Source organism: Triturus cristatus, chromosome 1_1 (genome assembly GCF_964204655.1).
Source record: "Triturus cristatus chromosome 1_1, aTriCri1.1, whole genome shotgun sequence".
NCBI classification, from domain to species: domain Eukaryota; kingdom Metazoa; phylum Chordata; class Amphibia; order Caudata; family Salamandridae; genus Triturus; species Triturus cristatus.
In genome coordinates this window covers 1068172219-1068197164 of record NC_140579.1, presented here as the reverse complement: position 1 = coordinate 1068197164, position 24946 = coordinate 1068172219, and the positions used below count along the sequence as shown (strand labels likewise).

The following is a 24946-nucleotide window of genomic DNA, read 5'->3' as shown; positions in this document are numbered from 1 at the left end:
ATCTATCTGTCTTGTCCCTGCCAAGACTCTGTCCGGTTGATGGATTAACAGGACAACGGCTTCGTTTCCAAGACGTTTTCCATCTCATACTCGTCATAGGTGCTAAATCCATGGTGTCATCGGTATAATTAACACAAACAAACACTAAATAAAAGGCAGCGTGGCAGACACAAAACCAAGCGAGCTTGGCACAGAGGCCAGTCCCATCCATGCGCGCCTCTAGAGTGGCTGCAGCCGGGCCCCGTCCGCCCATCTTCCACGGACCTGAGTCTATTTTTAGCTCCAACCAGTTGCTTCTGCGCCTCCCGCTCACGAACATCTTTCTCACAGCTGCTCATGGACCTGCCGACCAGCGAGCCAGGCCTCTCTCTGCCAGACTCCGTCGGACCCCAGGATGGCTGAAAAACAGGGAAACCCCGAGCCGTGCAAGAACAGCCATGATGACCCCGAAGCCCCTGAGACACAGGAGTACGCGGAGACAAAGGTCAAAGAGGAGCGGCCGCCTTTCGAGATTGTGTCAGGGTAAGAACTAACTTTCTCGAACTTCAAACCGAAATAGGAATTTGCAAATGCAAAGTGAACCGTGTTTGCCAACTCCCCTAATATAGGAGGCAGGCTCTCGTGTTTTTAGCCACAAATGTGTTTGTTTTTTTGTCCTTTTTAGGTCTCGCTGAGTCAACCTGCATGCGCTGCTCGGAGAGACATTTAGTAGGTGAGTTTCAAAATGCTGCTGGCTGGCCTAGCGCTTGCGTTCACGCGAGCGTGCACGCAACCTTCAGCTTTCAGCGCCCGAGGCGCCATCTGGAGCTTTTACTTTTTCCGCCGTCGCGCGTGCACCCCTGCTTTCACTTTTGCCGTCCCACACGCGTGTTTGCCGGCGCGCACCCCTGTTTTTATGTTTTTCTCGAGATCGCGATCACTTTCCTTTTGCTTGTCCATGGTGTGCCTGATGATGCCATGTGCAGATGCCAATGAGTTTTTCTGTGTACAAAGCGGCTGTTTAAAACCGGGCTGTTTCATGTTTGAAAGAAAACTGGCTGCGCGTTGCTGTCAACCCCTGGAGCCAAAACACTTAGCTCGCTCATATTTGAAGATTAAATAGATTGCACTTCCACAGTCGCACTTTCTGCGTTGACAACTGACTGATTTACTGGTGCAAAATATTATTTTTTAAGTGCTCTGGTGGTGCAAATATCTGTCACTTTTCAACTTGTCAGGTGTTGTAAGTGTTGATGTAAAGTTGCATCAATGTCAACATAAGTGCGAGATATGTGAACGGGAAATGTTAGTGCACATGTGCTACTCCCCGAAAATGCTTCTAAGCCTCATCAGGGATAGTAAGCGCTATATAAATACTTATTACACCTGATTGTTATGTCAATTATATAGATACAGCATTGATCATAAGTACTTCAAGGGTGCCATAGATCGATGGCATGCATTTTGCTATAATTGGTATAAATTCAGCTGGTTCAAAAAATAGGAATGTTGAAGCACCACTTCTCCTAACCCTCTAACTCCTCCTCAAATTCCAAGTTCTTAATTTTTTGTGTGCACAAGCCAGTCCTCACCTCATCATTTAAATAGCCTATTCAATGCGTGTGGACCTCAGTGATTGCAGGGTGACGGAGCAGCTGATATCATTTCTGGGGCATAAAACCTGAGCTATGATTTGCACAGCGAACAGTAAGTACATAGGGGTCTCCACAGCCTGGAGCTGCACACCTCAGCGTTTCCTCCTTTCAAAGAAATACCATGCACTAGTGAGGAGTACACGCACTGCGCGCAAACTGACAAATAAGCTCAAACAGGTGGAAACCTGTCGCTTCAACACCACTGCGTCACCACGTTTCGACCTGGCGTCCATCTTAGGAAATATGCAGTGCTGCGGCTGATAAAGGCGGTGTGACGCACAATCACTTTATTTTGTATCCACTGTCGTTATTAAATCTTGTGTTCTCAGCCCAGTGAGGTTTTTTTCTTTTTTTTGGGGGGGGGGGGGGGGGGGTAAGTTAAGTATAATAAAATTTCATGAACCCTGTGCCATCCATAAACTTTAATTAAACTATTTCTTAGTCGGACTATGTGAGAAGTTGGCCTGGCATATGCTGGTCACTAGTTATAGTGGCCACCTTGCACCAGTCCAATTTGACTCTTATGGTAGATAGGTTTAAGACAACCTTTTAAAGAAAGCTATCCTAGTGGTAGCTGTGGAGAGCAGCCATCAGGCTAATTCTCAGAGGAATGTAAAGCAGCTTGTTTTACCTTATCATCTCTTATATTACCAAATGAAAGGGCACCTCACAGGTATATATATCAAATATATATGTATTTATTTCTAGACACACTCTACTAATCTCTTTATGAGATATGCAAATATCAACGTTTCACAATAAGTTAAGCACAAATATGGCTGGGGCCCGAGGGGTGTACCAGACCATATACTAAAAAAGAGGTTTAGGAAAGTCGACTTGCAAGGGGACAAGGCCTAGGGCCTGTAGAATCGCTGGGGCGTCACTAATCCACCCAAGGCAGGTAAGTAAAAGACCCACGAGAGACGCGTGCAGTGTGAGAACACAGCCGCGGGTTCCCTATTGGTTTCAATGGAACAAGCCGCGGTTGGTTTTTTAAAGTTTAAGGGTACTTCTAGGAAGTCTACAAGCAAGTCACTTACAAGGTAAGTAGTTCAAGGGCCAACACGCACAGGAGCACCGGAGTGCGCAAGTTACCTCACCCAGGGAAGCCGGGTGCATAGGTGCCTTTTGGTGTCGGGTCGCGTCGTCGTTATCTATGGAAGCCAAAGAAGTTTTGCTGCTTGTGAAGACTGAAGAAGTGTCCGGTGGAATCCAAGGCTGGATTCAAGATGAAGAAGACCTGAAAGCAGAAGGGACAGTGTTCACAGTCACTTGCCAGTGACCCGGGGCCAGGAAGATGGATGCCCACGGAAGTCGGGTGATTTCAGGTGATCAAGGGTGTTTTTACTCTTCAGCCACAAGGTCCAGGAGGCGTCGACGATGACCAGGAGCTGGATTCGGAGTGTCCCACAAAGTCTGCAGCTTACTGAGGTGTTGGGAACCGGATTGGAGCCAATAAGCCTTGGCAACAGCAAGTCTTGTGGAAATCAAAGAAAGTCAGCGGTGCAGACAAGCAAGGTCTGAGAGACTCACCCAGCGAGGGTAGGTCAGGGCAGGCCTGGAGCAATAAGAGGAGCCCTTTGGTTTGATGAAGAAGTCTTCAGGGGACCCACAAGCCAGCCGGCAAGGGATCGCAAAGACGCCTCATGAGGATTCGCTTCACAGGAGCCCATGGTCACTCGGGACAAGGTAGGCCTCTGATTTTCAAGGGAAATCTTGCTAGAGGCTTGGACCCCACGTGGTCCAAGGCACAAGTTCGTAGATTGTCGTGAAGGGGTTGCACTTGACAATAGCGCACGGTACCTGGGTATTGCGGTTCCTCATCACTCGTGGGGTCCACGCGCCTCAGCTCTGCTGGAGACTCACAATGGCCATCGAGAAGTCAGAAAATCTACTGCCGGCACTGCAGGGACTTTGGACTCCGGAGGGAGTGGGAAAGTTTGCAACCGTTGATTCAAGATTTGGTGCCTGCCAAGCAGGGGAGTCACTCCTTGACTCCAAGGGAGATTCTTCTGTCTTCCAAAGGTAGTGGAACGTCAAAGGGCCAGGATTCTTCTTGTAGAGCGTCGTCCAGGGATATCTGATTTGCAATGGTAAGGTTTCCCTATCTTATACTAAAAGAAAGGGAGGGACTAGCTCTATGACCACTCCTCTAGGAGGGTCAGGGGGGTGGGTGGCTACACCCACTTCACTTTGTCCAGTTTCGCACCAACGCACGGGCTGGTAGCACCTGAACCGGTTTGAGCTGGCATATGCACAGAGGAGCCTACTGCTCCCCCAGTGCAGGACTTCAAAGCACTCTAAGAGTGCACCCACCCAGCCCCAATACACTAAATCCTGTATGGAAGGTGGTGACACCTCCCTGTAACAGGATGCCTATTGTTGGGCCTCCTCCACTGCGAGTTTCAGTCAGCAGCAGGAGGGCAGCCCAGTGTCTGTGCTGGTGGCATTCAATTTGTGATGGCAGGGCTCTTTCAGATTTCTACCGTGTTTACACAGTGGGTACATGTCGTCCCCTCTAGAAGGGTGGGATCATACTCCCACACCAGTTACTGATGTGGGGGTATGATTCCAAGTTGTTTGACACCAAACACAACATGTTTTGATGCAGTCATTCCAAAGTTAGCATTTACCGGGAGGTTATAATGCACTTAAGAGTATATGGTTTAACCGCATCCACAAACAGCCACAGAGAATAGACTCTGCCAGCTGTAGAGGGGCCCTGCTCAAGCAGAGACACCCCCTCACATTGTAAACGAAGCACCCTGCCCTCAGGATTGATAGGGCCTGCCTTAGGGGTGACTGATAGGTTTAAATATGTGTGTGTATGGTGAGATATAGGAACCTATACCTCTGTGAGGAGTGCTAACACTACCTCACCCAGGCTGCAGTAGAAGGCCTGTGGTGTCAGATTTAGTCTGTTTCCCAGGGGTGGCATAATACATGCTTCAGGACCTGGTAGGCCTCTAAAGTACCTATGCCCTTGGTACCTAAGGTACCATATACTAGGGGCTCATAAGGCACCACAGTATCCAATTACTAGTGCATCTAATGTGCACTCCAAGTTGTTTAGAGAGAACAGAGAGACTGGGGCCCTGATTAGCAGGGACCCAGCCAGACTATAGCCAGAAACCAGTGTTGACATCAGAAAAAAAGTGGGGGCAATATAAGTGCAGATCCTACTCTCCTTTTTTTTTTTTTTGTCCTCATCTCACCTATAAACTGCTTGCAGGACATAGCCGGTCAGTTTAATAATGGGGCGCCCTCCGACCGCCTGCACTTGTTTAGGTTATCCAACCAATCCCCTTATATCGTCCGGGATTTAGGTGTTAATCATAGGACCGTGATATTTATCGACCCTTAACATCTGCAGAATGGAATCAACAGAGTCTCAATTCCTGACCCAAACGTATAAAGGGTGCCCAGAATGTAGGAAGGCTAGGGCTGGTGCTCAAGATTTCTAGCCGGGCCATAGCAAGTGCGGATTTTAACCAGTCCTCGATTTTCGGGGGGAGGGGGTCTTTCCATCTAAAACAGATCTCCCTTCGGGCCAACAAAATCAGACATAGTAACAGCCCTCTATAAGGTTGAGCCATACAGGCAGTAGACACCTGATCATTAGCAAAAAAATCAGAGAGCCGTTCAACACAATATCAATTCCAAAGGACATACGTAAATATCTGCACACCCCTTCCCAATATGTTCCTAGTTTGGGACATTCAAAAAAGATATGTATGTCATTGGCTTTAGGGAGCGAGCACCTGGAACAACTCGGTTCGGGGTTAGGGGCGAATTTCGAGATCTTCTCCGGAGTGTAGCAGATTCGATTGGTGACAAAAAAATTGTTTTTCTTCAGACCGGCAGATTTGGTGTATTTATAAAGCAAGATCATGGAGGGTTCCAAGAGATTCCTGATATCCGCTTCAAAGGGAGAATCGTTCCAGGCTGACACCTGATGGGGGATACCAACATCATCTGCGTTAATCAGGAGCCTATACCAGATGAAGATATCCTTCTTCAGATGTTGAATGTTTTTAAGAGCGGCTTCCACCTCTCCATTACCCCTAAAATTCTCCTTTTCTGTTTCAAACCAGTGGGGGCAACATAAGTGCAGATCCTACTCTCCTACACAACCTCCCCCCAAACGCAGGGACACTAAACTAACCTTGACCAGTTGAGTCTTCGTGTTCTAAGTGGAAATACCTTGAGAGTCCATCTGTATTGGCATGTTGGGTCCCAGGTCTATGTTCCACAGTATAGTCCATCCCCTGTAGGGAAATGGACCACCTGAGCAGTTTAGGATTTTCACCTTTCATCTGTTTGAGCCATAGGAGGGGCTTGTGGTCAGTCTGAACTATGAAGTGAGTGCCAAACAAGTATGGCCTCAGCTTCTTCAGGGCCCACACCACAGCAAAGGCCTCCCTCTCTATAGCTGACCAACGTTTCTCCCTAGGGGTCAGCATTCAGCTTATAAAAGCTACTGGCTGGACTTGACCTTCATCATTCAGTTGTGACAGTACAGCTCCCACACCCAGCTCAGAAGCATCTGTTTGGACAATGAACTTTTATGTGTTGTCTGGACTCTGTAAGATGGGGGCAGTGCACATGGTCTGCTTTAGGTCATCAAATTCCTTTTGACAGCTAGCTGTCCACTGAACCTTCTTTGGCATTTTCTTTGAGGTAAGATAATTTAAGGGGTTCACTATAGATCCATATCCCTTAACAAACCTCCTGTAGTACCCAGTCAGGCCTAAAAAGGCTCTCACCTGTGTTTGGGTGGTTGGAGCTACCCATTCCATGATGGTCTGGATTTTGCTCTGCATAGGTTGAACCTGGCCTCCACCTACAAGGTGGCCCAGGTACACAACCTGACTCTGCCCTATCTGGCACTTAGTGCCTTGATAGTGAGGCCTACTTTTTGCAGGGCCTCCAAAACATTTCTGAGCCAGCTGTTAGGTCAAATGTGCTCAGATATTTGGCTGGGGCCAAAGTATCAATGAGCGCATCTGCCCTGGGAATTGGATAGGCATCAGTCCTGGTGACGGCATTGAGGCCTCTGTAGTCTACACAAAACCTCATTTCTTTCTTACCACCCTGGGTATGAGGTTTAGGCACAAGGACTACTGGACTAGCCCAAGGGCTATCTGAAGGCTCAATCACACCTAGTTCCAACATTTTCTGGACTTCAGTCCTGATACAGTCCCTGACATGGTCAGGTTGCCTGTAGATTTTACTCTTGACAGGCAGACTGTCTTCAGTGTCCACCCCATGGGTGCACCAGGAAGTCTGACTAGGGGTCAGGCTAAACATATGTCTGAACTGCTGCAGAACTTGTCTGCATTCAGTTTGCTGATGGTCAGTGAGGCTGCTTGCCAAAGCAACACCATCTACTGACCCATCATCAGGGTTCTGTGAGAGCAGGTCAGGGAGAGGGTCACTCTCCTCCTCCTGTTCCTCATCAGTTGCCATGAGCAAGCCCATGTCAGCCCTGTCAACATATGGTTTCAATCTGTTGACATGGAGCTCCCTAAGGGGGCTCCTGGGAGTTCCAAGATTCACCAAGTAGGTGACTTCCTTCTCCCTTTTGCTCAACAATTGTATGGGGGCCACTCCACTTATCTTGGAGAGATGCTGGGGCCACAGGTTCCAACACCCACACTTTCTATCCTGGCTGGTATACAGTCAGCACAGCCTTTTGGTCATGCCATGATTTTTGTAGTTCTTGGCTTGCCTCCAGGTTTTTAGTTGCCTTCTTCATGTATTCAGCCATCCTGGAGCGGAGACCAAGTACATAGTCCATCACATCCTGTTTGGGAGGTTTGAGAGGTAACTCCCAGCCCTCCTTCACCAAACATAATGGACCTCTTACAGGGTGCCCAAACAGAAGTTCAAAAGGGCTGTAGCCAACCCACTTCTGTGAGACCACCCTGTATGCAAACAGAAGGCAGGGAAGTAAAAGGTCCCATTTTCACCTAAGCTTTTCTGGGAGGCCTTTAATCATTCCCTTTAGGGTTTTGTTGAACCTTTCAACTAACCCATTGCATTGTGGGTGATAGGGAGTAGTGAACTTGTAGTTTACACCACACTCCTTCCGCATTGTTTTTAGATACCCTGACATGAAGTTTGTATCTCTGTCAGATATAACCTCCTTAGGGAAACCCACTCTGGAAAAAACTCCAATGAGGGCTCTTGCCACCACAGGAGCTGTGGTAGTCCTTAGGGGTATAGCTTCTGGGTACCTGGTGGCATGATCCACTACCACCAGGATAAACCTGTGCCCAGATGCTGTTAGAGGGTCAAGGGGACCAACAATGTAAATCCCTACCCTTTCAAAGGGTACCCCCACCACAGGTAGTGGTATCAGGGGGGCTTTGTTGTGCCACCTGACTTGCCACTGGCTTGGCAAGTGACACAGGAGCGTCAAAACTCCCTTGTGTCCTCTGACATGTGTGGCCAATGAAAATGTGGAACAAGCCTGTCCCAGGTCTTGTTTTGACCCAAGTGTCCTGCCACAGGGATATCCTGTGCTAGGGTCAAGAAGAACCCCCTAAACTTCTGAGGTATTACCAACCTCCTGGTGGCTCCAGGGGTAGGATCTCTAGCCTCAGAATATAGGAGTCCCTCATCCCAATAAACTTCATGGGACCAACTAGCACTCCCAGCAGCTTCAGCAGCAGCCTGCTGTCTGAGGGGTTCAAGAGAGGGGCAGCATTGTTGCTCCTTACTCCGATCTTCCCTGGAAGGTCCCCCTGCCCCCAAGAACTCAACCTGATCAGGCTCAAGTCCCTCTGAGGCAGTTCCTTCTTCAGGATATGCTTCTACTCCCTCAGGAGGGGAAATTGAGATCTGAGACAGAGGGGAAGGCACTGCCTTAACCCTACTGCTCCTCCCCTTGGGTAGCATCTGGTCCATATTTTCAGGATCCAGAGCTGGTTCAGCTTTATGCATTTTGGCCTGTGACCTGGTCACAGCAAATACCTCTGCAGGTATGCCCAACATCTCAGCATGAGTCCATAACTCTACTTCAGACCAGGCTGAAGTCTCCAGATCATTGCCCAATAGACATTCGACAGGGAGGTCTGCACTGACTACTACCTTCTTGAGGCCAGTTACCCCTCCCCAGGAGAAATTCACAACTGCCAGACTATGGTTGGTCCTGACATTGCTTGCATTGGTAACCTGGTACATTTCGCCCAGGATGATCTGCTCAGGGTCCACCAGATCCTCTGCCACCATGGTGACACTAGCACCTGTGTTCCTAAATGCCAAAGCCTGTTTGCTATTTATTACAGGCTGCTGTTTGTATTTGCCCACATTACTGGGGCTCACTAGGAAGGACATATCAATGTCTCCCTCACAAACCAATGCAAAGCAATGCCTGAGTGGGTACTCTGACTAGGCCAGAGTCCACTTCAGAACCCAGGGTCAATTCTACTACACCCTTATTCTGATTACCACCTCCACCAGTAGTTGCACTAGGGGGAACAGTTGCCTTAGGGGCAGGAGTGGTGGTGGTTTGGTCTTTGGACTTGGTACAATCAGAAGTCCACTGCCCTTTCTGTTTACAGAATTTGCACCAGGGCTTCTTTTGGCCTTTTCCCTTTGTAGAGTGTGAATCCCCAACAGATGCAGATTTTTGGGGCCCTTGTGAAGACTTCTGGTCTTTTGACTTATCCCCACCTTTCTCTGAGCCTTTAGGATCTTGCTTCTTGGTGTCACCCCCTTGGTGCTGGGTTTTCTGACTCACCCTGGTTCTGACCCATTTGTCTGCCTTCTTTCCCAATTCTTGGGGAGAGGTCAGATCAGAGTCCACCAGGTACTGATGCAACAACTGGTTTTGGCAATTATTAAGGATCTGTTCTCTCATGATAAGAATATACAATCCCTTAAAATCAGTAACTCTACTACCAACCAGCCAACCCTCCAGAGCCTTGGTTGCACAATCAACAAAGTCAGTCCAGTCCTGAGTCTGTGCTTTCTGGGTGTCTCTGAACTTCAACCTGTACTGTTCAGTGGTTAAGCCAAACCCATCTATTAATGCACTCTTCAGGACTTCATAATCATCAGCATCCTCTTCTCTAACAGTGAGGAGCTTGTCTCTACCTTTATCAGAAAAGGAGAGCCACAAGATTGCTGCCCACTGCTTCTGGGGGACCTGTTGTACTCTACAGGCCCTCTCCATAGCAGTTATCCATTTGTGGATATCATCCCCACTCTGGTAGGGAGGAACAACCTTGGACAAGTTCCTATGGTCTGGAATATATTCTCTACCTCTAGGGACACTGTTGCTGCCACCAGGGAGTTCTAACCCCTCTCTTCTAGAAGCTCTCTGGATCTCAAAGGCTTCTTTGTCTAATGCCAACTGCTTGGCCTTGAGGGCTACTCTGGCTTCCTCATACTGCAGCAGTTTGTACATCCTGTCAGAGGAGGTCTCTCTTCTATTAAAGTATGAGTTCCTCTGCTGGACATATTCTCTTCCAGAGTGATATGAGTGGTCAGATTCCCTTGAAAGGGACCTAGGCCTCTCTTCCACTCTGTCAGCTCTCTTAGGGAGGATTCCTCTGTCCTTTTCAGATCCTTTTGGATCTGGCCCTTCAATCACAGACTCCAGGTCATCTTTATTTTCATTATCTGACCCAGAGACTATGGCTGACCCACCCCCTGATCCAGATCCACTAGCTCCTAGAGCTAGTCTAAGATCATCTGCTGTCAGCAGATCTATCAGGTGTAGTGTGGAGGGACAATGTCCTAGCTTCAGGTGTCTTGCAACACACATGGCTTTCAGGTCAAATAAAGTCATGTCCTTATACTGAGGCTGGGTGGACCCACTGGCTCCATCCCTTGAGGACATTCTAGTGTTGTGCAGTGTTGTACTACCTACACTAGTTTGTGGCCTACTGATCCTAGCTTGAGCTGTAGCAAGTGTGTGCTATCCCTTCACAAACAGCTCTAAATTCAGTAGAACTTATTCATACTAAGCTTGACTTTATATGTACCTTGAGTACCTTTAGTTGTTTTCAGTTAGTAATTCAAATAGAGATTTTCTGGTAAAACAATGGCAAGCTGGAATCCCACACGCTGCCCACCAATGTGAGACGTTGGCCTGGCATATGCTGGTCACTAGTTATAGTGGCCACCTTGCACCAGTCCAATTCGACTCTTATGGTAGATAGGTTTAAGACAACCTTTTAAAGAAAGCTATCCTAGTGGTAGCTGTGGAGAGCAGCCTTCAGGCTAAGTCTCAGAGGTACGTAAAGCAGCTTGTTTTACCTTATAATCTCTTGAATTACCAAATGAAAGGACACCACACAGGTATATATATCAAATATATATGTATTTATTTCTAGACACACTCTACTAATCTCTTTATGAGATTAGAAGTCAGGAACATATGCAAACATCAATGTTTCACAATAAGTTAAGCACAAATATGGCTGGGGCCCTAGGGGCGTACCAGACCATATACTAAAAAAGAGGTTTAGGAAAGTCGACTTGCAAGGGGACAAGGCCTAGGGCCTGTAGAATCGCTGGGGCTTCACTAATCCACCCAAGGCAGGTAAGTAAAAGACCCACGAGAGATGCGTGCAGTGTGAGAACACAGCCGCAGGTTCCCTATTGGTTTCAATGGAGCAAGTCGCGGTTGGATTTTTAAAGTTTAAGGGTACTTCTAGGAAGTCTACAAGCAAGTCACTTACAAGGTAAGTAGTTCAAGGGCCAACACGCACAGGAGCACCGGAGTGCACGAGTTACCTCACCCAGGGAAGCCGGGTGCATAGGTGCCTTTTGGTGTCGGGTCGCGTCGTCGTTTTCTATGGGAGCCGAAAATTTTTTGCTGCTTGTGAAGACTGAAGAAGTGTCCGGTGGAATCCAAGGCTGGATTCAAGCTGAAGAAGACCCGAAAGCAGAAGGGACAGTGTTCACAGTCACTTGCCAGTGACCCGGGGCCAGGAAGATGGATGCCCACGGAAGTCGGGTGATTTCAGGTGATTAAGGGTGTTTTGACTGTTCAGCCACGAGGTCCAGGAGGCGTCGATGATGGCCAGGAGCTGGATTCAGAGTGTCCCACAAAGTCTGCAGGTTACTGAGGTATCGGCGACCGGATTGGAGCCAACAAGCCTTGCCAACAGCAAGTCTCGTGGAAATCGAAGAAAGTCAGCGGTGCAGACCAGCAAGGTCTGAGAGACTCACCCAGCGAGGATAAGTCAGGGCAGACCTGGAGCAACCAGAGGAGCCCTTTGGATTGATGAAGACGTCTTCAGGGGACCCACAAGCCAGCCAGCAAGGGATCGCAAAGATGCCTCATGAGGATTCGCTTCTCAGGAGCCCACGGTCACTCGGGATGAGGTAGGCCTCTGATTTTCGAGGGTAATCCTGCTGGAGGCTTGGACCATATGTGGTCCAATGCACAAGTTCGTAGAACGTCGTGAATGGGTTGCAATCGACAATAGTGCACGGTACCTGGGTATTGCGGTTCCTCGTCACTCGTGGGGTCCACGTGCCTCAGATCTGCTAGGGACTCACAATGGCCATCAAGAAGTCAGGAAATCCACTTCTGGGGCTGCAGGGACTTCAGACTCCGGTGGGAGCGGGAAAGCTTGCGACCGTTGATTCAAGTTTTTGGTGCCTGCCAAGCAGGGGCGTCACTAAAAGAAAGGGAGGGACTAGCTCTATGACCACTCCTCTAGGAGGGTCAGGGGGGTGGGTGGCTACACCCACTTCCCTTTGACCAGTTTCGCGCCAGAGCAGGGGCTGGTAGCCCCTGAACCGGTTTGAGCTGGCATATGCACAGAGGAGCCTACTGCTCCCCCAGTGCAGGACTTCAAAGCACTCTAAGAGTGCACCCACCCAACCCCAATACATTAAATCCTGTCTGGAAGGTGGTGACACCTCCCTGTGACAGGATGCCTATTGTTGGGCCTCCTCCACTGCGAGTTTCAGCAGCAGGAGGGCAGCCCAGTGTCTGTGCTGGTGGCATCCATTTTGTGATGCCAGGGCTCTTTCAGATTTCTACCGTGTTTACACAGTGGGTACATGTCGTCTCCTCTAGAAGGGTGGGATCATACTCCCACACCAGTTTATGATTCCAAGTTGTTTGACACCAAACACGACATGTTTTGATGCAGTCATTCCAAAGTTAGCATTTACCGGGAGGTTATAATTCACTTAAGAGTATATGGTTTAACCGCATCCACAAACAGCCACAGAGAATAGACTCTGCCAGCTGTAGAGGGGCCCTGCTCAGGCAGAGGCACCCCCTCACATTGTAAACCAAGCACCCTGCCCTCAGGATTGATAGGGCCTGCCTTAGGGGTGACTGATAGGTTTATATGTGTGTGTATGGTGAGATATAGGAACCTATATCTCTGTGAGGAGTGCTAACACTACCTCACCCAGGCTGCAGTAGCAGGCCTGTGGTGTCAGATTTAGTCTGTTTCCCAGGGGTGGCATAATACATGCTTCAGCCCCTGGTAGGCCTGTAAAGTACCTATGCCCTTGGTACCTAAGGTACCATATACTTGGGGCTCATAAGGCACCACAGTATCCAATCACTAGTGCATCTAATATGCACTCCAAGTTGTTTAGAGAGAACAGAGAGACTGGGGCCCTGATTAGCAGGGACCCAGCCAGACTATAGCCAGAAACCAGTGTTAACATCAGAAAAAACGTGGGGGCAACATAAGTGCAGATCCTACTCTCCTACAGACTACTACAACTATTGTATATGCTGTTCTCCTGAAAACTAACGTGGACAGAGCCAACCGCCCCCTTCTCCCCCCCCCCCACCAGTACTCCTCAAATAACTTTTTTTAGGTTGGTCACAGAAGTTCTGGTGGCAGCTGTGCAGTCAAGCCAGACCTAAAAAGGTAAACGGACCCTCATGACTATGTGCATAAACATCCAGGGCCTCATGTAGGTAGCGAAATACCGGTCGGTAACGGCCGATTTTCGGTAAATATGCCGTTACCGACCGGTATACAGACAAGTGAGATGTAGGAGTCCAAAAACCACTTTTCGGTAAATATGAGGCGGTAAATACCGATTCATAGTTACCGAATTCTAAAATACCGATTCATACTTACCGAATACAGAATTAACGAATCGGTAAACATGAAGTGGTAAATATGAAGTGGTAAAAATTTAAAATGACATGTAGGAGCAGTCGGTAATTAAGAAATCCATTAAAATCGGTAATTAAGAGTCAGTAATTAACACGGACTAAAAGCAGGTGGTAACCATCAACAATGGATAAAAACAAACCCAAAATTCAACAGCGTGGACAACATGGCCGCTATGTACGTCATTGCAAGGCGCCTACGTCTACAGGCAGCAGGACTGAGGGTGTGGCGACGGGAGGAACAAATCTACAGACAGCGCATCACACTATTCCAGCTGACTGATGCAGAGATACATGAGAGGTACAGGCTACACCCCGAAACCATCATGGACTTAATCAGGGACCTACACCCACTCCTGGACCAGCCAGTTAGAAGGGCGCACGCCATACCCCCACATGTGCAGGTGCTCTGCAGCCTACATCTGTTGGCATCCGGCAGTTATCAGGTGGTGATAGCTGCGGTGGGTGGGGTATCCCAAAGTTGCCTGTCCCGTTTCTTCAGGAAGTTCCTGGATGCCATGATGCAGAGAATGCACCACTACATAAGCTTCCCGAACTCACAGGCTGCACTGCAGAAAACAAAAACTGACTTTTATCACATGGCACAGTTCCCCCATGTCCTCGGCTGTATTGATGGTACCCACATCCCAATCTGTCCACCAGCAGATACAGAGCACATCTACAGGAACAGGAAGTCCACCCACTCCATCAACGTGCAGGTGATCTGTGATGCAGGGAACATCATCACAGATATTGTTGCAAAGTTTCCTGGGAGCACCCACGACTCTTACATCTTCCAGAATAGTGGGATTTACACACGCCTGAGTGCCGGAGAATTCGGAGAGGGATACCTGCTAGGTAAGTAACAGTGACGCCCCTTGAAACATGCAAACATAGTGTATAGAGGCATGTTACTGATGGTTCCCTTTCACCCATCCAGGCGACAGTGCATATGCATGCCGGTCATTCATCCTCACTCCCTACCTACACCCAGCTACCCAGAGTGAGAGACGATACAACGTGGCACACAAAACAACACGCAATGTGGTGGAGCGCACGTTTGGACTACTGAAGAGCAGGTTCCGCTGCCTGCACAAGAGCGGAGGCGCACGCCAGTACAAACCCATCACCTGCTGCAAGATCATTGCCACTTGTGCAATGCTGCACAACCTTGCCACGAAAAAAGGTACAGATGTGGAACTAACATATTTTGAGGACAACGAGGATGAGTCAGGCCAGCCAGAGGGCAACGCAGCTAGAGTGCCAACTGCAATCGATGGGAGAGAGAGACGGGCAGAGATCACATCCAACTATTTCTGAGTAAGTAAGGGGACACAGCGAGTTGTGAGCAGTCATGACGTAGTTTAATGTGGCACCACGCCATGAACACATGATCAGGCCAATCTGGCAATATATCATCTATACAAGGAGTATGTCCAGGGTTACGTCACCCATTGTGAAGTGGCTAGGCAGGGCGACATCAATGTTTGCGCATACGCGCTGCAGTGGTGGATTGCACGGCCTGTGCATCCTCACTAGAGCCAACCCCAAGCCGCCTGCTGCTCCTGCGTGTTTCTGGGACGGGGGGTGTGATGCTGCTGGTGGTGTCGATGCTCTCCGCAGGATCCCCTGCAGCAGTTGTCGACGCCTGACTCGTCAATAGCACCCCTAGTGCACTTGTCACCTGCACCATCCCCCGAGACAGGTCGCTGCAGCACTGTGTTAGGCCCTCCTGCATCGTCACTGAGCGCCGGCACAGTAGGGAAGTGGCAGTTGCCAGACGGTTGAGTGCCCTGCTGGTAGTGTCCCTTCTCTGGCGTTCCCGGCGCCGTGCTTCGATGTCAGCATCTAATTTGCTGCACAACTGCTGGATAGACTGGGACATGTCCCGAATGCCCGCAGCCATGCCGCCAATGTTTGTGTCCATGTTGACTATGCTTGTCTTCATCACCCGCATGTGCCTCTGGACTGACATGACTGCCTTTGATTGCAGGCGCTGTTGCTTTAACATTTGGCCCTCGAGCCCCAAGAAGACACCATGGCCGTCAGTGGGTGCTGGTGGACTCTGGACACGCGACCTGCGGCGCCCTCTTGTTTCCGTCTGTGCTGCCTGTGAGGTGTGGGGCACAGTGGCATGGCTCCCTTCCTGGGGCCCGGTGCGGTCTTCAGGGCCCATGCTGTCGTCTGACGAGGTGTCCAAGGCTCGTAGCCTGGCTGCTGGACGCCTCCTCTGTCTCACGCATGCAAGCGGAGATGTGGCCGGTGAATCGAACATGAGTGGCGAGGCTGGCTCTGGTGGTGGTGATGCTGGCTCACGGTGAGGTGATGCTGGCTCTGTGTGCGGCGATGCTGGCTGTGTTGGTGGTGCGGCTGCCAGTGGGCCTGCTCCCCGGTCTGTACTTGTGCTGGCTGGAGGTGTTTGATGTTGCCGTGGTGCCGTCTCTCCTGCAGCATGCCCTGTCCTGCATGATGTCACATCTGTGGACAGAAATACAACATTGGCTCAGTGTCCCCGAAGGGCTGCATTGCAAGCGGCACAATAAATAATTTCACATTCCAACATGTCCCCTGTCTCCTTGTGCCTCGAGTGCGTGACATGCCTTGTTGCCCTGTAACATTTACGTCATGGTTAGTGTTGCCCTGACTACATCTCCCGAAATGCATTGCCTGTCTGCACTGACACGTGTGGACTGCAGTGTGATTCTCGTTTCACATTTGGGGGATGTGGGATGGGGTAGGGGGGGATACATTGCTGTGCTTTCGTCTTACCTTGGTGTGTTGCGGCTCTGGCAGAGCTGTCGGCGTCCCCAAGACCCACGACGCTCTCTTGCTCGATTGTGGCCGCCACCAGCTCCTCCAGTTCGGTGAGGGCAGGTGCCCTGTTGGTTCCACCTCCGGTCTGGCTGGCCTCCTTCTGGATGTCGCCCATCTTCCTCTTGGTTACAATCCTCAGGTCATACCAGCGCTTTTTGAGGACCTCAATGTCCCTGTGGGTCACTCCCACAGCATTGACCTGCGCCTGGATGGCCAGCCATATGTTGCGCTTTTCCACCTCAGGCACTTGCAGGGATTGCCTGCCGAACAGCTTCTGGTGCTGCTTCACGACCTCCTCCACCAGCACCTGGAGTTCCTTGGGGCTAAATTTCAGCTTCCTCCTCCTTTCCCCTCCGTCTTTCTGTGTTCTCTGGCTGGACATGCTGTTCGTTTACCCGCTCGCACATGCAACTGCTCCCTGCCTCTCCTCTGCACTCCACGCCTCTCCAGGGTCGGCTAATTATGTCCACCTGCCTGGGTGTGGCCACTTCGGCTAATTGAGTACACCTGCCTGGGTGTGGGCAGTTCCAGGTTGGGTGGGCTGTCGTTGCACTGGATTAGCTGTTTCGTCAAGTCATGTGATTTTCTTTACCGACTCCGTACATACCGAATCGGTATTTTCCGAATCGGTAACTACCACCTCGGTATTTTGCGATTCGGTAACTTCCACCTCGGTATTTTCCGATTCGGTAAATACCACCTCGGTATTTACCGATTCGGTGAATTCCGATTCGTGATTACCGAATGTTACCGAATCGGTAACTGTTACCGAATTTTTACCTACATATAACTTACCGATTCTAATTTACCGATTCGGTACGGCTCGGTATTTTAGAACCGGTAAAATTTATTTACCTACATGAGGCCCCTAGTGTTTATATAAATCTGAGTCTAAGACTTAAAATAGGTAAAACGAAAAGATACAGATGTTTACTTATGTATTCTGCCTATACTCGTGAATAGTACTCTCGGTCAATCTCTCAATTATTTTTAGGAAACTTTTAATATTATGGTAAGCACCTGGCCATAGTTAATGCAACATTCAAGAAAGATTTACTTGTGGCATGGCCGGCTTTAGCGCTGGTGGCGCCCAGTGCGACTGTGTTAGTTGGCGCCCCCCCAATGACCACTTCCACCAAGGATTCTTTCACTAGCACCCTTTAACAGTGACCAAGTCTCCATAACCACTCTCTCTCAGATGTATCGAATTAGTTGTATAGTGCCACTCATATCAGTAAAGGATGTCAGAGCACTTTGCATCACACACACATTACACAGAGACGATCAAACGTGTGTAAATCAACCTATAGGAAAAATTACATAAGCCAAAGGGCTAAAAGTCTGGGAGTCACATGTCATCCATACTGGTAGGCCATATAGTTTAGGAGTGCTTGGTGTGGAGAAGCACAAAATCAGAGTCTATATAAAAAAGAAACCGCTTAGTTGGGAGTTTTGTTTAATAATAAGAATTGATTACTACCCAAATTAACCCTTTTTGCAACATTAATCTATGCTTAAATGTATACTTTGCAGTGTGTATACAGTTCTGTGATGAAAGTTAATACCTCACTATTCTATATTAGGACTTTAAGTTATAAATTGCAAGTAACAACAGGATGTCTCTTTTAAAAGCAGTAACCTGCTGATCAATTTACGTTATACGCACTCTGTAATCTACTTGGTACACGTTCTTTGCAGCAGGCATATTAACCCTCTGCACTACCTTCACATAAGTTAAAGCATCAACTATACAAAACTCCAATCTCTCTCCAGGAAGAACATTAAGCATAGGAGTTAACTTGACATCTTTGTGAGGCCTGGTAATTGCAGGAGGAAAGGAACGCAGCAGCAGGTGCTTTAAAAGCATAATAAACTTGCAAATACTGCGCCCCCAGGAAGCCATCACCCGGCGCGGTGGCACCGGTCACACCGCCCTAGACTCATGGATTACATAAGAAATATGGATGTATCCGTTAGCTTGATCACTCTATGATTTGTTTGAATGAGATGTCACTACCTGGGTATTCTGGCTGAAGAGACCAAGTAACATTTAGTAAAGGTTGGTTGCGTAGTTTCGGATATGAGAATGCTGTGACTAGGAATGGTGTTTTCATATAGTTATAAAATGTAAAGACAGATCCTTAACTGTGTCTCTGGGACTTTAGAGGTCGTTTTGGGAACAGTGGAGGCCAAGTTGAATTTTTTTACACCAAAAAACCCAAATATTTTTACTTCCACGTAGTTGTAAAATACATACATTAGAACTGTGACTGTTTGAGGGTAGTTTAAGTGTGTTTTTCTTGTCCCTATCCCCCTTTTTCATTCGCTACCTAATATCCTTAAATTTCTCTCATTTTCATTGTTTGTCATTCACCCCATCTTGGTGAGTGCTTTGCGGACATTCATTCTATGGCCCCTCAGTCTTTCTGGTTCAGTCCCTCTCGCAGGTTAACTATGGCCCTAGATCTTAATGCAGATGTAACTGCTGAAGGGGGCCCAGAAAAAAGCACTTGTCCTCTTGCAACAGAAAGCAAAACAAAGACCACATCAGCAGCAGTTTTCCCTTTTAGAGAATTAGTATGGCACAGGTGACAGCAGCACATGCTTCACTCTTTGGCACAACACATAACGTACAGGTATTTAATTTTTTTATATTTATAAACTTTTATATGGCGCAAACATGGCCTGTGAGGGTATCAGAGCGCTTTACAAATGATCAGAAATAGGAAAACAGGGAAGCAAACAAAAACATAATCAAAAGAGGTGCACACTGTGTAAATAAAAGAAATTAAGTTCACCAACAGAGGGAGGCAGTATCTGCTGGACAAGTCGGAAAAACAATAGAGATTGACCAACAGTCTAGTAATAATCATGGGTGCAGATTTTGAGATGAATTATATGGTCTAGGGCAGAAATGTATTCATAAGTAGTAATTTACCTTAAGTAGTTGAGGGACTCTGTCTGATTTCAGGTGGCAGAGAGCTCCAAATTCTCAGTGCAATACCTGAGAAGGCTCTCCTGCAACTTTTCTTTTTATTGAATTTTGGTGGTTTCAGTACCAAGGTGCTGGTGCTTCTAGAGGATTTGCATCCACCAGATAATTATAGTTTTTGTGCCAACTATCTTGAGGCATTGTAATTAAAAGTTTTATGGGTCAGGAAAGCAATTTTTACCTGCATCTTTGCCTCATATGGCAGGCAGTTCAGGGCTTTAAGATCCAGGGAGATGTGATTGTTCCTTTTTAGGTCGAGCCAAGCGCAGGGCGCATGGGCTGCTCTATGGGAGGCTTCTTGCGAGGGCTCAAAACTTCTCCGTGTGGGTCGGACTCCTCCCACACATCTGATTGGCCTTTGTATGTGTCTTTCAATAATGAAAGCACGCAAATGGCCAAAGGCGGGTGCATGTCCCATCTCTTCTTCAAATGTTCACTCCCATGGCTGACTCTCACTGACTGACTGTCTGACTCTCTCTCTCACTGACAGACTCTCTCTCTCACTGACTAACTCTCTCTCTCACTGACTGACTCAATCTCTCTCACTGACCCTCTCACTCTGTCTCACTGACTGACTCGCTCACTGACTGACTGATTCTCTCACTGACTGACAGACTATCTCACTCTCTCTCTCACTGACTAACTGACTCTCTCACTGACTGACTGTCTGACTCTCTCCCTCCCTCATACTGACTGATTCTCTGACTCTCTCTCTCTCACTAACTGATTCTCTCTCACTGACCGACTCTCTGACTCTCTCTCTCACTGACTGACTCTCTCACTCTGTCTCACTGACTGACTAACTGACTGACTCTCTCACTGACTGACTGACTGATTCTCTCACTCTCTCTCTCACTGACTGACTGACTGTCTGACTCTCTCTCTCTCTCTCACTGACTGACTCTCTCACTCACTCTCTCTCACTGACTGACTCTCTCACTCTGTCTGACTGACTGACCCTCTCACTGACTGATGGACTGACTGACTCTCACACTCTCTCTCTCACAGACTGACTGACTCACTCACTCTCTCAATCTCTCTCTCACTGACTAACTGACTGACTGACTCTCTCACTCTCTCTCTCTCTCTGACTGACTGACTCTCTCACTGACTAACTCACCGACAGACTGACTCACTCTCTCACTGACTGACTGACTCTCTCATTGACTGACTGACTCTCTCACTGACTGACTCTCTTATTCTCTCTCACTGACTGACTGACTCTCTCACTCTCTCTCTCACTGACAGACTGACTCTCACTCTCTCTCACTTACTGACTGACTCTCACTCACTCTCTATCTCACTCACTGGCACTCTCAATCTCTCTCTGACTGACTGACTGACTGATGCTCTCACTGACTGACTGACTCTGACTGACGGACTCTCTCACTCTCTCTCTGACTGACTGACTCTCTCACTGACTGACTGACTCACTGACTGACTCTCTCTCTCACAGACTGACTGACTGACTCTTTCACTCTTTCTCTCACTGACTGACTGACGGACTGACTCTCTCACTGACTGACTGACTGTCAGACTCTCTCTCTCTCACTGACTGACTCTCTGACTCTCTCTGACTGACTGACTCTCTGGCTCTCTCTCTCACTGACTAACTCTCTCTCTTACTGACTGACTCTCTCACTCTCTCTCTCACTGACTGACTCTCTCTTTCTCACTGACTGACTCTCACTCTGTCTCACTGACTGACTGACTGACTGACTCTCTCACTGACTGACTGACTGACTCTCACTGTCTCTCACTGACTGACAGACTGACTGACTCTTTCACTCTCTCACTGACTGACTCTTTCACTCTCTCTCTCACTGACTGACTGACTCTCTCACTCTCTCTAACTTTCAGGTGGCAGAGAGCTCCAAATTCTCAGTGCAATACCTGAGAAGGCTCTCCTGCAACTTTTCTTTTTATTGAATTTTGGTGGTTTCAGTACCAAGGTGCTGGTGCTTCTAGAGGATTTGCATCCACCAGATAATTATAGTTTTTGTGCCAAGTATCTTGAGGTATTGTAATTAAAAGTTGTATGGGTCATGAAAGCAGTTTTTACCTGCATCTTTGCCTCATATGGGAGGCAGTTAAGGGCTTTAAGATCCAGGGAGATGTGATTGTTCCTTTTTAGGTTGAGCCAAGCACAGCTCGCATGGGCTGCTCTATGGGAGGCTTCTTGTGAGGTGCATGTCCCATCTCTTCTTCAAATGTTCACTCCCACGGCGTTTTGCTCTCGGGAGCGAGCAGAGGCGCGCAGGCTGGCAGCTGCATTCCTCCCTCGTCATGGATCAGGTTACTAATTAGCAGCCTGCGCTCCATGTTTGCACCCCTCCCACTTTTCTTTGTTTGTTCTTTGTAGCGAAGTCCGGTTTCACTTTAGAGACCGCGGACCGCGCTTGCTGAAAGTGACAATGTATTCCGACAGTGTGACTTTACTTTCAGTTCATAAATGGCACGGAGCGTAAAGACAGAAAAGCAACCCCGCCATGCTGGTCCACTTTTCTACCAGTTGTAACCTCTATTCTGTCTATAAACACCAATTTCATCACATCTCTCAAAGAGGCACACGTTTTGGGGTTAACAAGGCTTTTGCATGTTTACTTCGTTTCGTTTTCAACCCATCATGTGTTTTATTCATCTTTTGATGATTCCTCATCTAGTTGTGAGTTCCCTTCTAGTTATGTTTCTTTCATTATGCCTCCCGCTGTGGATTCCCATTAAGGTTCTCTTGAATCATGGATGGATGTCTGGCAACAGGGGCGCTTGTTACCACTCTCTCGCTTATCCTACTTGTTTGCGTTCATACTTGCTTCCTCTACTTCATTGTTTTGCCTGTTGTCGGTTCCCTCAGCCATTCGTGTTATACTTGTCTCTGACTATGCTCTGTATTCCTTGTGGACTACCCAGGTCTAAATGTATCTTGGTTTTCCCACTGTATAAGACAGCACAACACTGCTTCCCAGGTGTAGTGGTATTTGTTTCTTCGGTTCTTGAGCAATATTACTGGTTTGCCTGGGGCTAGATACAATGAGACTCCAAGTTGCATGGAGATTATTAAGTTATGCTCCATATATCTTGTTTGTGACGCTGTGCAGTTCTGTGACCCTGAGAGTCCACCCCAGGTCTTCCACTCGCTCACTGTCTCTCTCTCTCTCACACTGACTCTCTCACTCTCTCTCTCACTGACTGACTCTCTCACTCCCTCACTGTCTGACTCTCTCTCTCTCACTGACTGACTCTCACTCTTTCTCTCTCACTGACTGACTCTCTCTCACTCACTCTCTCACTAACTGACTCTCTCACTCTGTCTCACTGACTGACTCTCTTACTGACTGACTGACTGACTCTCTCACTCTCTCTCACTGACTGATTGACTGACTCTCTCAATCTTTCACTGACTGACTGACTAACTGACTCTCTGACTGACTGACTGACTGACTTGCTCACTGACTGACTAGCTGACTCTCTCACTGACTCTATGACTAACTGACTGACTGACTCTCTCACTCTCTCTCCCTCTGACTGACTGACTCTCTCACTGACTGACTGACTCTCTCACTGACTGACTCACTGAATGACTGACTGACTCTCTCACTGACTGACTCTCTCATTCTCTCTCTCACTGACTGACTTACTGACTGACTCTCACTCACTCTCTATCTCACTGACTGACACTCCCAATCTCTCTCTCTCACACACTGACTGACTGACTCTCTCACTCTCTCTCTGACTGACTGACTGACTCTCTCACTGACTCACTCACTCACTGATTCCCCCACTCACTGACTGACTCTCTCACTCACCGACTGACTGACTGACTGACTGACTCTCTCACTCTTTCTCTCACTGACTGACTCTCTCACTGACTGACTGACTGTCGGACTCTTTCTCTCACTGACCGACTCTCTGACTCTCTCTCACTGACTGACTCTCTGGCTCTCTCTCTCTCTCTCTCTCTCTCACTGACTGACTCTCTTTCTCACTGACTGACTCTCACTCTGTCTCACTGACTGACTGACTGACTCACTGACTGACTGACTCACTCTCTCTCTATCACTGACTGACTGATTGACTCTCACTCTTTCTCTCACTGACTGACTGACTGACTCTCTCAATCTCTCTCTCACTGATTGAATGACTCAGTCACTCTCTCACTGAATCTCTGACTGACTGACTCTCACTCTCTCTCTCTGACTGACTGGCTCTCTCACTGACTCACTCTCTCACTGACTGGCTGACTCTCTCACTGACTGACTGACTCTATCAATCTCTCTGACTGACTGACTCTCACTCTCTCACTGACTGACTGACTCTCTCACTGACTGACTGACTGTCTGACTCTCTCTCTCTCTCACTGACTGACTCTCTCTCTCTCACTGACTGACTCTAACTTTCTCTCTCTCATTGACTGACTCTCTTTTTCTCACTTACTGACTCTCACTCTGTCTCACTGACTGACTCTCTCACTGACTAACTAACTCTCTCACTGACTGACTGACTCTCTCATTCTCTCTCTCACTGACTGACTGACTCTCTCCCACTGACTCACTGACTCTCTCTCACTGACTCACTGACTGACTGACTCTCCCACTCTCTCACTGAGTCACTCTCTCAATCTCTGTCTCTCTCACTGACTGACTCTCTGGCTCTCTCTCTCACTGACTAACTCTCTCTCTCTCACTGACTGACTCTAACTTTCTCTCTCTCATTGACTGACTCTCTTTTTCTCACTTACTGACTCTCACTCTGTCTCACTGACTGACTCTCTCACTGACTAACTAACTCTCTCACTGACTGACTGACTCTCTCATTCTCTCTCTCACTGACTGACTGACTCTCTCCCACTGACTCACTGACTCTCTCTCACTGACTCACTGACTGACTGACTCTCCCACTCTCTCACTGAGTCACTCTCTCAATCTCTGTCTCTCTCACTGACTGACTCTCTCACTGACTTACTAACTGGCTCTCTCACTGACTGACTGACTGGCTCTCTCACTCTCTCTCTCACTGACTGACTCTCTCACTGACTGACTGACTGACTCTCTCACTGACTTACTGACTGACTCTCTGACTCTCTCTCTCACTGACTGACTGTCTCTCTGACTCTCTCTCTCACTGACTGACTGACTGACCCTCACTGACTGACTTTCTGTCTCTCTCTCTTACTGACTGACTCTCTCACTCTCTATCTCACTGACTCTCTCTCTCACTGACTAACTCTCTCTCTCACTGACTAACTCTCTCTCTCACTGACTGACTCACTCTCTCTCACTGACCCTCTCACTCAGTCTCACTGACTGCCTCGCTCACTGACTGACTGACTCTCGCACTCTTTCCCACTGACTGTCTGAATCACTCTCTCAATCTCTCTCTTACTGACTGACT

General features: G+C 48.3%; 1 protein-coding gene across 2 annotated transcripts in view; it reads left to right on the top strand.

Moving 5' to 3' along the window:
• Positions 1-340: 340 nt before the first annotated feature.
• Positions 341-24946, top strand: part of LOC146871551 (C->U-editing enzyme APOBEC-2-like) — a 154629-nt gene continuing 130023 nt past the window's right edge. The window contains exons 1-3 of one of the 2 annotated variants that reach the window (XR_014981020.1): positions 398-522; positions 665-712; positions 15743-15860. Coding sequence is in view for 1 of the 2 variants with exons in the window: in XM_085651160.1 (XP_085507286.1) it covers positions 395-522 (128 nt within the window). In the remaining variant the exon portion in view is untranslated. Of the gene's footprint in view, positions 523-664; positions 713-15742; positions 15861-24946 lie in introns of those variants that run through there. The other variant, XM_085651160.1, reaches the window with a different exon arrangement.